General features: G+C 42.9%; 1 protein-coding gene across 2 annotated transcripts in view; it reads left to right on the top strand.

Annotated features, from left to right (window-relative positions):
• COP1 (COP1 E3 ubiquitin ligase) overlaps positions 1-12,777 on the top strand; it is a 163,441-nt gene that overhangs the window by 117,413 nt on the left and 33,251 nt on the right. For both annotated transcript variants that reach the window (XM_075003155.1, XM_075003156.1), the window contains exons 16-18: positions 141-258; positions 4,311-4,435; positions 5,477-5,637. In XM_075003155.1, the coding sequence (XP_074859256.1) occupies positions 141-258; positions 4,311-4,435; positions 5,477-5,637 (404 nt within the window). The remainder of the gene's footprint in view (positions 1-140; positions 259-4,310; positions 4,436-5,476; positions 5,638-12,777) is intronic.

Here is a 12,777-nt window from a genome sequence, read left to right as displayed (position 1 = left end):
TCCTGTAGGTGGTATGGATGGGATTTTTAATTGGTTTCTACCTATGCATAACAACATCTCTCCTGTTCCATGGTTTTAATAATATCTCCTATTAAGTTTTGCCTCTGTACTCTTCCCCCCCCCCCCCCATTTGTCTCTAGATCACTGTGTTCACTACTATGACCTTCGCAACACTAAGCAACCAATCATGGTGTTCAAAGGGCATCGCAAGGCAGTCTCCTATGCAAAGTTTGTGAGTGGGGAAGAAATTGTCTCTGCGTAAGTATTTCCTTCCACATGGTTTCGAAGCATTTTATTCATAGAGTAAGAAATCTGCTAAGCGTCATTCTTGACTGTTGTGCATACATGCTTGTGTGGGTGGGTGTATACGACATATTTGCAAGTTTTCGTCCTGCTGAATAGCAAATTGCTGTCTTTGTAAAACAGATAGAGAAAACTGTTTCCGGTCCCGATGGTTCTGCTGTCTATTGCAGTGAGGGGTTTATAACAAATACGCATCCAACTAGACTAAGGCTTGTGATCATCACCCCATTCTGTAGTATAGATGTTCTTGAAGGAGCGCCACAGTATGGTGATAAAATAGTCTCCTCCAAAGTCTTGAGTGCAAATTTACCTTGGGTCATATCAAAGATGCCAAGGGGTCCAGTGAACAGTTGTTCATATTGATACCATACCACAGTTTCCCACATCTGGATTAAACCAGCATTTTTCTGATCTCAGGCTTAGGACCAGAATAGAGTGGGAAGTTTTAAGTCAGTCCTGAGGTGCCTAGAGATGCTGATTCAGTGCTACATGTGGAGCATACTTCAGGTCAAAGTATCTTCTAGGCAAAGCTGTGCAATGGGAGCTTCCACAGTGCTTTCTAGGGATGTCTGGTTTTAATCCGTTCCATTTGTCTCTCATTATCATCGGGATTACTACTCCCTAAAAGGTGAACACTGATTTTTAGAAAGTAAAGCAAATTAATCCCATGCTTTTCTTGAACAAAATGCTGCATAGAAAAGAAACATTCTGGAAAAGTACAAGTAAGATATGTCCTCGATGCGTGATCGGACGGCACGCCTCACATGGGACGTAAGGACAAAATGACCCTGTCCTGCCTGATTACTGGCCATCTGAGAGTGCTTATTCCACAGCCCCAGGAGGGATATTGACAGAGCTGTCAGCCTCTGATAAGGCAACAGCAGGGTTGTGGGTATTGTGCATGAAGAGACGAGACATCTTTTTCCACTATATGCTGAAATTAATTTTTACTAAAAGTAGATTGCTTTCATTTTTAGCTTTCCAGAAATTGAGAAATGAGATAGTAAGGTTTTGAGTACCAAAGATTAACAGCTTTAATCAAAAACATACCAACAAAATTCTTTTTATTTGCAGCTAAAACCATTTCATAGATTGTATTTATTCGTTGAGCTTTGTTAATATTTTGACCTCCAGCAGTGTTCAGAACTGCCTAATGTTTAGCATGATCCATTGATCATGGTGCTGATTTGATGGAGCAGTGTATTCAGGGTAATTTTTTGAAGAGAATGTAAAGTGGAGGAGTGTAAGGTAACATGAGAGAAGATCAGTGGTCTTTTTCTCTCTGTGTAGTGAGTGGTGGGTGGATTGTTCTTGCATTATGGTGCTCACATCTTGAGCAATGAAAACATAACAGGTCAAGATGAATTTGTTAGGGTCAAACCCAATCCATCAACAATAGATTTTAAGTAATTTTGTTGTAATGAACAAGGATTTAGACTATGATACTAAAATACAGCAATTAAGTGCCTCTCTGTTGAGACCTTCCTGATGAGTTGGTTGATAGTACAGTAGATCCCCGACTTCTCGGTGGTTGTGTTCTTGTGCTACCCCACGTAAGTCGAATTTCACATAACTCGGGGGAGCCAAGAAATTGACCAGCTCTGGGCTGCCCAATGCTCACTGGAGAGGGGGAAGCTGACCAGCGCTACTGCTCCTGTCAGGGACAATGAGAGTCGGGCTGCCACTTCTGACAGAAGCAGTTTCCCCAGTTCTGCCAGTGGCAGGAGCTGTGAGTCAGGCTCTTGGCTGCTACCACTGACACGAGTGGGGAACTGACCAGTGCGGAAGTGTTGGTCAGTTTCCACTCTCCTGTGAGTGGCTGCCAGCTGGTGCCTGACTCCCCGATGCCCGCCAGTCTCAGGAGCTGGGAAACTGACCAGCACTCCTGCACTGGTCAGTTTCCCAGCTCCCCTGAGTAGCGGACAGCCGGGAGCCAGGCGCTGGCTTCCCTCTACTCAGGGTCATATTAATCCGAAATTCGCACAACTTGAGTGTGCGTATCTTGGAGTTCTACTGTATGAAATGAGCAGCAGCTGTTATGCAATTCTGACAGTTTAGGAGCTGGGGAGCATTTGGTTTGTAACTCCCCTAGATGAGGGGTTAGCTAGTCTACAACTGGTAATAGCTCACAGAAGATACAAGAATTTGTGTTTTTAAAATTAGTGGTACAAATTGGATCTCTCTCGTCCAGCACCCTTGGGACCGGACCAGTGCCAGACAAGAGAATTTGCCAGACCATGAGAGGCCAATATAGTGCATGATGGTAACATGTAGGGGCTTGGGGTATGTTTTGGAGGTAAAAATGATTGTTCCCATGGGGCAGGAATTGTGCCACTGGTGATAGTCTGTGGGTATCGCAGAATATGGGTGATTTTCCCCTTTCTTGTGCCTTCTTGAATGTTAAGGGTTTGGATGACTGTCCTGAAAGCAGCGTTAACTGCTTTTTAACAGACTTTTGTCTATGGGAATATGCTGGTTAGCATATGCAAAGTAGATTGGCATGTTACTTGGGAATAAGTGATGAGAATTTAGTGCTAATGAAACGTTTATAGTATATCATTACAGAGTCTTCATATACCACTTACTGCAATAAAAAAATCAGATTAAATATTTTGGTGGTTTTTCTTATCCTGCTGCTTGGCATTGTTACCGCAAGTCCCAGCATTTCAGGATTCTGAGGGAGAAAACAATTGTCATACATTTTTAGAAAACACCCAGATATTATGTTTACAAAGTAACAAATATAAAGTCTTAAGACGTTCTGGGTCAAAAAGCGCTATGGCCTTGTGCGACACTTGGAAATCTTCCTTTTTCCAGGGGTATAAACACATTTTGTAGTGCTGATGGGACTGAGAGATGCTGAAGGCTTGCAATGTTAAAAGTCGTCCCAGTGGGGATAACTTAAGGTCTGTGTGCAATCGAATCAGTCAAAGATATGTAGTAAATGAAGCTGTCACTACTAATCTAGGCATGGGGTTGGGTGGTAAACAGATTTCCGAGAGTTGTGTAAGAAACTTTTGGGGCAGGACCTGCACCTGGAATAATGGGGCTTGATCCTAGCCATGGGCTCCAGACGTAACCGTGTTATATTTAATATTCCTACGAAGTCTGGAGACATAATGAAGACAGGACAATGTTGGGATATCTAGAGAGCTGAGGTAATTTTTTTGCCTATCTCCTTGGATAGTGATGGGCTAGAGGAGCATGATGCAGGGTAGTGTTTGTGCAGGACACTGGTGAGTCTGGAAGAAGAATTTAAGCAAGTGTGATGTAGGAAGCCTCTTATGGCAGGATTGGAAGGTCTGTGCATAGAGGGCAAAGAGAAGGAAGACCAGAAGGCAGGAGTTAGGGGGAAAAGAGCTATTGAGGCTGGTTTCATTTCTGGGTTAAAGGGAATGTAATAATTGAGATCGGAGATGTTAACCCTGCCCAAGCCTGTGTCGGAGCTTGGGGACAGACTGACAAATGGGGAATGCAGTGGAGGGATTTAAAGAAGTGACACCTCGTAAACAAAAGGTCAATGTTTAGCTGCTGAGGTTTGGGTGAGGTGAGTGCCATACTCTCAGGGCATTTGGAAAAGTTGTTCCCAACATTTAAGGTGAGAAGTAAGGGCATGGACAAGTGTTTTCACTACCAAGGCAGAAAGGATGAAATAAATTGTGGCTATATTGTAGAGGAAGAAACATCTGTTGATATCCTGGGTGAGTAGGGATAAGATGGCCCATGGTGATGAGAATGAGTGGAGTGGAGAACAGTGATATTGGCAGTAGCCTGGGAGAGAGGAATAGCTTTTTGCATAGCCTAGACATCTATTTGGCAGGCTTTCATGTAATGTGATACTTGTCGTAGTTCAGTTCGAGCAGGATGTGAAATCGGGGAAATCCTCCTTGATTTCGAGTATACCATATGAGAGTGGTCTAAGAATCGCCACACTAAGGAATCACCATTCAAACTGGGTTTCCCTCCTGTACGGTAGCGGTCTGACTTGCCTGTACTTGTGCTCTCAGGTCAACAGACAGTCAACTGAAGTTGTGGAACGTTGGAAAACCTCACTGCCTGCGCTCTTTCAAGGGTCACATCAATGAGAAGAACTTCGTAGGCCTGGCATCCAATGGAGACTACATCGCCTGTGGTGAGTAGACAGCCACCTGGAGAAATGACTGCATTGCTCCTCAGAGCTTGCACAGCTTCTAATGAAAAGTGGCGCTTAGAAACGGGCTCGGAGTGTGCGACGTCTTAGAAAACACAGGGTTATTCCTAGCCTCTCCCCTCAGCCTTTGCCCAGGAGAAGAGCGGTATAAAAAGCTGTGGCTGTACGGCAGTGTGCAATTACTCAAGTTCTAGCCTAGCATACGTGATTTGCTTTAGACACCAGCTGCTCACTGAAAAGTCCACCACTAACATAGCTGCCCTGAAGATAAACAGGGCTCTTAAATAATAAACTAACTAAAAATGCCTCTTTACAGAAAGGTCAGGATTCTAGACCAGTCCAGTGATTCTGGGTATTGTATGTGTCATTTAGCACAGCACTCAACAGGCTAGTCTGATTTCCTCTATTCAGACGTCTTTCTAGGACAGCAAATAAATCCTTTTTAAATCACAAGTCACTTCCCATGAGACGTCTTGTTAAAATGGAGGGTCAGATTTATGAGAATCTGCGTCTCCTACTACAGTTCACAGCAGTGGATTCCCCATTCTGGGATGGTTAAACCAGTTATGGCTGGGACAGGAATCAAAACAATTCCAACACTGACGAAAAGATCCCCCCACATGGTGCTCCTATGCTTTCATCTCCCAGTTGAGTTCCACTGACATGTCTGCAATTTGCACAAAAGGGGGCCCTTTTTTACTATGTTTCATGCCTTTGCAAGGTTCTGCCAAAGTTGTGGAAGAATGCTAAGGTTCCAGGTATGCTACAGACCAAAATAGTGTTGTAATAATTTATTTATCTCCTTGTAATTACATTGTAGGGTTAGCTGTGGAAACTTGGGTTCCCTAGTGATCCATTATTCTTGTTACAACAACCATCAGTGATGGGGTGTAGAGGTGGCAAACGACCTCCCAGAAACTAGACTGAAATAATTCTTTACTCTCACAGTAAAAAATCTCCGAGAACTTGCTTATCGGTGGATTTGTTTCTAGGACTTATTTTTTGATTTGCTTGTATTTGTAGGAAGTGAAAATAACTCCCTCTACCTGTACTACAAGGGCCTCTCAAAGACACTTCTGACTTTCAAATTTGACACAGTCAAAAGCGTCTTGGACAAGGACCGGAAAGAGGATGACACGAATGAATTTGTCAGTGCTGTGTGCTGGAGAGCACTGCCAGATGGGGTAAGCTTTCTACTTATTTTTCCCCAAGATTGCTGCGAGGTAAATGTCTTATGTCATTGACGGTTTGGTTCCAGGTTGTTTTTTCCCTATTTATATGCCAAGGGATTTTGCTGGTAGGCAGTAGAAAATATATTTGCAGTGTAAAAGTATAGTGGTTAAAACAGAGGGGAAATTCAAAATTCTTTGGTAATCACAAAAAGTTTGTGCATTTAAAAATCTCACCCGTATTCAAGTATTAATAAAGTTTTTGGGGTTTAATTTCCTTGTTTCTTTTAGATATTGTCCCATTCAGTTGTATTCCCCATGGGTACTTAAATGCTCTCATCTATGAGATTTCGCACTTTCTAGTAAACGTACTATGTGCAGATGATTAAATGTGTGAGATAAGCACCAGCTACAGTATCTGAATTACTATTTCAGTGAACTTTATTCCAGATATAAAGAGGGTGTGCTCCTCTTGTAGTGTACGTACCACACTTTCTCTATGCATGTCTGTCTGCAGCTTATGACTGTACTGGAAAAAAATGCTGGTTTTGAGCTTGAATGTTTAAAAAAAAGCTGTATAAAATTACATGTGAAAAGCATCTCATTAAGGGTACTCATGGGCCTAAGTGTTTGCAGATGAGGTCTTTGGTTGGAGGTGGGGGAATTTCATGCTTGGGTATTTCAAGTAGCTAAAGGTAATTTTACTTAACTTGTGAACAGTCTTTGGACTGAGAACAAACCTGAAAAGTTGCACCCTGAAAGGTAATATATTTTTGCAAGTTAACACCTGCTTACCAGTTTTTACTGTATATTGGAAGTCACCTCACAATCATACATAGCATGAGATTTTTCGGAGTTCACCTGAACCAAAACTCCCAGGCTATAGTTAACTAGTGAGTTTTGCTGACAAATCCCAGTTTTTGCCGACAAAAATGGTGGAACATCCACACACAGTGCATTTTGTTGGCAAAACTCAGCACTTTTGCCAGCAGCTTTCTGCCTCTCAGTCATGAGGCATAATGCTGCTGTCAGCAGATTCTGTCGACAAAATAGCTGTTTGCACGCTCGGGGGGGTCCTTCTCTCGACAGATAGGGCATCCAGAGCAATGGGCAGCCCTGTCTGCCGTGCTTCTGGATGCCTGTTTTGTTGAGAGTGGCCAATCAATCCGGCTGCTCTGTCAACAGAGTAGAACGCTCTTCCATTTGGTCTTCACCTGTGGCTACACTCTGACAGAAGTTTTGTCAGGAAATCTCTTCCGACAGTGAGTTCGGTTAACATATCGCTGTAATGTAACCATAGCCCCAGACTAAAACGTCTGACATTGGGAGATTTTGGATCTGGAGCTGAACTCTGTCAAAGGAAAAAGGGGAATTCCTTTAAAGGATACCACCTATGGGGGGGTGATCTTTCGAATCTTAAGCTTGGTTTTGAGGTGATGTTATGAAGTTAAATAGATGTGAAGTATGAAGCGTATAATAGGCTGGTGGTTTTCAACCAGTGTGCTGTGAGAACTGTCCAAGTATACCAGGAAATTTTGTCAATTTCCCCTCATTGTGTGTCTCTGTAGAGCTGGTGGGGGGAATTCAGGACCCTCTACGAGGTGGGGCTCAAGCAGTAAGACTGCCTGAGTGCCAGCTGGCACAGGGTTTGTCAGTTTGCCCCCCTCAACCCCAGACACAGTGGCTCTTTTGCAGAGCCACCATTAGGGGAAATGCCAACCCCTCAGGACCCCATTTGCTTGCACCGGGAGGCAGTTGAAATGCTTCTTCCCAGCCCAAAAAAGCTGGTGGGGAGCCTGCCCCCACTCCCTGCTGTGGCAAGGAGGGAGGGAGCTATAATGCAATTTAAATGCCATGACCTGGGTCCAACGGACTGGCAGGGAGGGGAGCTGCTTTCATTGGGTACTCATTTACCCAACATCCCTAGCATGGCACTGAGTAGATTTTGCAAATGTCTGTGCTCGCCGTCGAAGACCGTGGGTTCTGTGGTGGGTTGGAAACATTAATGCGTTTGATCCTTGTTTAGCTTGTTGTACACGCTTTTGTTGCAAACTTCTCTAGTAAAACTGTAATCAGAGTAAATGTAAGTAAACGTGATGTTTGAGCAATCGATTCAGCTGCAAAAAGTGGGCGTATCATGGAACTGCTTGTCTCATTGAATCGTGTCATGTTACTGAAAAGGTTGGGAACCGTTGTAATAGACTACACAACTTCCAGCTTCCCGCTGCTGAACTCCTTGAATTAAACCACTGCACTCATAAGTTTCCCTTTCCCCTTTCCTTTCTTTCTAGTCAGTCTGTCCTTTGGTTCAGACAACAATTGGGATAATTGTACCTTTTTGATTACCTCTCCTTACCTGTTCCTCTGATTCTCATCTCTCTTGATCTATCTAGTGCTTTTGTGCTTATAGTTTGAGTGGCACTCTAATATAAGCAGCTGAGTAGCTGTTGCACAGAGCACTGGGAATAGTCAACACAACTCAAATATACAATTTTATGTAACATGTATAATAAAGTAACAATGAAAGCAGCTCGATAAAGGGTGCGCTCTCGGCAATTATTAGAATAGTTAATTGATTGAGCTCACTGGCATTCACTCAGCCACCATTCGTGAGAAGCCTGATTATTTTTTTTTTTTCCATCTGTCATTAGTTCCCTCGTCTCTCCGGGGCTTTGTTTTTAAATTATCTTGTTTTTCTCCTGTGGCAACCAGCATACCACCTTCTGGTTTGGAAAGAGCAACAAAAAGCTACATGTGGCTGAAAAGCCCCAAGCTGTGTTTCTGCTTCAGCATTTTACCTCTCAGTATAGCACATCCCGGCCTTCTCTACCTCCTGCACTTGCACAATTTTGTGAGTCAGCCAGCAGTCTGATTTGCTTTCTGTCATGCTGCCCTCACATCTCTCTTTTTATAGTACATCGAGTTATCACAGAGCTAAGTGCTTTTCCTGCTGCATGTACCTACGCATGTTGCTTTTTGAACCCAAGTCACTTGCCCTGGTGCAGAGGATCTTCCTCAAACTTCATGTTGTTGGCATGTTGGATTCAGAACTGTAGTCTGCATCCCCAGTGCCCATTTCAAGGACGTGTTTTCTCATTCTTCACTCCCTTGCACCTCCTTTTCTGAGGAGATTTCATACCTACATGAACACTCTGGAAAAGAGCATGTGTTTTTAATGAATTATGGAATATGATTTGAAAGAGGTGATGGCATTGTGGCAGTCTCGCTCTGGCATGGGAGTCGAAAAATCCAGGTTCTTTTCCTAGCTTTGCCACAGGCTTTCTGAGACCTTAAAATCCACTTACTTTCTGGTTCTGTAGACTGCATCTGACAAAGCGGGTTTTTTGCCCATGAAAGCTTATGCTCCAAAAAATCTGTTAGTCTATCAAATGCCACAGGACTCATTGCTTTTGTAGTTACAGACTAACATGGCTACCCCTGTTACTCTCACTTCTCTAGACTTATTCTGCCTACTTCATGTGAGTGTTCAGACTTCACTTATATTTGTAAACTGCTTCTTCAGATGGAGGGCAGCATAGAAATACACTGCCTCAGGATTTGCCAATGTAATTCAGAGTTGATTCAGTATCCCTGTAGCATTGGTGTGGAGCGTTGTATAACTCAGTAGCTTTAACAATTGAGAAGAGAGAAACAAATTTCAGTCCCAGTGCTTTCCTAAGAGTTATCAGTCTCAACTCGAAGTGCAAAAGCTGAGAGCCAAGAAAAATGAAAACCCTTCAGATAAGTTCAAAAACACTCAAGGAAGCTGCTGCTGCTTTGCCTTGCCTGTTAGTTGGTCTGGGCAGCTCTTCCTTCCATGACTCCAGGCATTCCTGTCAAGTGCATCTTCCAGGATGATACCAACCTTCATGTCCTCCTCCTTCAGCCTCTCAAGCCACATTTTCTTCCTTCTGGTCTTTGCCCTGTAATTACTAGTTGTCTTCTTCCTCACTGGCCTGCAGGCCAACCCCATACATCATAGCTGGCCCAATCAGGGTTTTACAGATTTTGCTCTTTAGTTTACTTGGCACATTGTTGTCAGAGAGTTTCCCTCGACTCTGTCCGTTTGCACCAAGTGCTTTTGATGTGATTCCGAACAGCTGCATCCACTTTCCCGTCAAATGCCCACTGAACCAACCAGATACATTTACACTTCCTTTTCCGGTCTAAGGGATTCAAGAGAGGGATTCTTTTGAATCGTCATTGGAGCCTTGAGCATTTTTCTGTTCTCTTTGTGCCCTCTTGAGATCCCTGTCACAGTTATCTTTCCATCTGAAGAGAGCTGGATGTGGTGTTTCTTCTGGACCTGTCAGTACCAATCTGTAGCTGGCCAGATTGATCAAGACCGTTCTCTCATAAAACTGAACTTAAGTACACCAGATTGGCCAGAAAACTCTATGTTTTGGATCAGGCCCATTTTTTCAGTGGTACTGTTTGTATGAAGCATACGTTGTTAGGATACTAACACTTTGGCCTTGTATTGTGCCTTTTGATTGATTTGATGAGTCAATTACTTCTCTGAATGTGTCTTTTGGGCAAGTATACTTGTGTTTTAGAGAGGGGTGAATTGAGGTGCAGCAGTTCTAATGTGGCTCTCAGTTGAAGTTGTTGATCAGCAACTCTGCAAATTGGTAGGCCGCCTAAAATTAGAAGCCAGTCTTAATTTTTACCAACAGTAAGTTGCCCTGTAACTTAATGGTAGAATCAGGGATATGCTCCCGAACTTCTGACCTGTCATCTGTTCTAAACACACACCTCCAGCTTCCAAGAGGAGAAATGTATCATGTACGTGTCTGGCCCTCACACATCTCTCCGGAACAGAAGAAAAAAATTATTCCCTCACGCACTGGAAAACACTCAGCCAGCTTGATGTAAAACCTCAATTCTACTCTTGCAGTTGTTAATAAATTCTGCTGCTCTACTAGAGTGCAAAACCTATAGGAAAATTACTGGAAACACATACAGCTTTCTTACTGAAGGAAAGGAAATGAAGTGTTACTTCTAGAACAACACTAGGCAAGCTGAAACATCTGTCCTCTTCAAATGCATGCGTGTGTGAGAGGGTCAGTGTAAGGTATTGTCCACGATAGACGACAGGATTGAAGGTGGGGCCCTGAGGAGAACTTAGTTTTCCTATTCTCCTGCATCATGTTTCCAAGCCTCCAGAGAGGAAGACATCCTTCACTCTGCCCCAGCTTGTTACGTTCAGAGGTAAAGGTGCTCCTCATACATCTGCTGCTCCATTACCTCTTAAATAACTCTCCTCCCTGCCACTGCAGTGGGCATTTCTCAGAAAGGAGCTCGTGGGAAGAACAGGTTCAGCATTGGCTGCTCCCTGGACAGCAGAAAAGGTATTATCGGTTAACACAGAAGCAATTTGATTATGAAGATTAATCATGGCTCACTTTAGCATAATCACTGTAAAGAAACCATTTAATTGTGTGTCTGTGTGCACGAGTGTTCATTACTGCAGATAAGCAGGTTAGCTTGGAAAAGTCTTTCCAAGCAGAAATATCAGGGATTTGCTAAACAGCAAGAAGATGCAGACAAGAAAAATACACTAAATAAATTAGCTGAGGCAAAGGTTTGTATCTTTCTAAAGACAAAGAAAATATATTGACAATAGCATTGTCTATTGTTGGTTTAAATTAGGTCTCCCAGCTGTTTTAACGGGAGGAGCATTGGGACTGTGTACTACATTTTGATTAAAGGGCCTCTCACATGTGGATAGAATGCTTTTACTAGATTGTAGAGAAGTGACTTTGCAGCCTTGTAAAAGCATCTTGGAAGAGCGGAGATGCCGGCTGGGAGAATAGAAAACTGGACTGTGTTCCTTTCTCAGGGTTGTTCGTCAAATTGCTGTTAGTTTCGCAGCCTGGGAAACTAACGTTCACCAATGAGAGGCATAGGAATTGACTTCTTCCAGGTATCAAGGCTCGTTTAGATGCTGTTATATGATGCAAGTGTCTCCGTCTCCATCTCCATCTCCCTCCCTGCACCACGGCTGTATTATTTCTTGGGGGCTTCTGGTAAGATGATAGTTGTCCCCATCGAAAGAAAAACAGGTCACAGGTTTATGTACTAGGTCCTGTTACCCAACTTAACCTCAGAAATTTTACAGAAGCAGCTTCCTGCCAGTCATTCTGATTAGGATAGCAAATGCACGTGCATGCCTTTTGTCTAAGGTTTTTAATACATTCTTAGATTTTATAAACAACTCTTCAGATAGAGTTGGATTGCTACTTCAGGAAAGCACCTTTCCTTTCACTAGTCAAAATTGCAACACTTAACAATCCTGTTACCACTAACAGTCATCTTATTTCTCTGTATTATTTCCAAACATAAATTCGCTAGATATGTAGTAATAAAATTAATTGCATGTTCTTTAAAAACATGTAATTCTGTGTTTAAACTTCATTTACAATTGCCCGTATTCTCTTAGCCCATGGAAGGGGGTTGTCCTGTTTGTGTCCCACAGAATGAATAAATGTGGTCCAGGTCATGCACATGGGACTTTGATTGTCTACAGTCAACAAATTGACTCCCTTTCACTGGATTAAATCGAACCATCTCAGATTATTTCAGAAAGTAATTCCTTGCTGTTCTTAGAAGTTAATCATGTTAATAGCTCTTCCAAATTAATCAACACGAAATTTCCCTTGCTACTCCCAAGTAGCCAAACCTGTACTGTAACCTAAAATAACCTGCTTTGATTTTAGTTGTAGTTGTCTTCATCTGAAATCTTAGTTTCAGTTAATTGTGAAGGATTTTATCATCTTCATTCCACTTAGCCGTGGTCCATTGCAAAAACTGGAGTTTAGAGTAATCTCAAGACAGCGAGCAGCTTTTATGTACAAATTAAGCCAGTATTTTTCATGGAGATTTCTGATGGCAGTTGCATCATATCTCAAAAGTAATCTAGTGTTTTGAATGAGGCTCTCACAGTAAGATACCTGTACTGCACTGTTCTTCCTGACTCCTCCTGGCCCCTGTCTGATCCTGTCTCCAGGTGAATACTTTACAGCTGTGGCACTTGCAGTTCCATTCCACGCCTCTCTGGGGGCCTCTGATGTTCCCTGCTTCAACAAGTCTCTCCTCTCCTATTTGTAACGGTGGAGTAATGATCATAGGTTACACTTCTGAGAAGTCTGCCAT

This window comes from Carettochelys insculpta, chromosome 9, assembly GCF_033958435.1.
Source record: "Carettochelys insculpta isolate YL-2023 chromosome 9, ASM3395843v1, whole genome shotgun sequence".
Lineage (NCBI taxonomy): Eukaryota > Metazoa > Chordata > Testudines > Carettochelyidae > Carettochelys > Carettochelys insculpta.
This window is presented reverse-complemented; position numbering and strand designations above follow the sequence as displayed.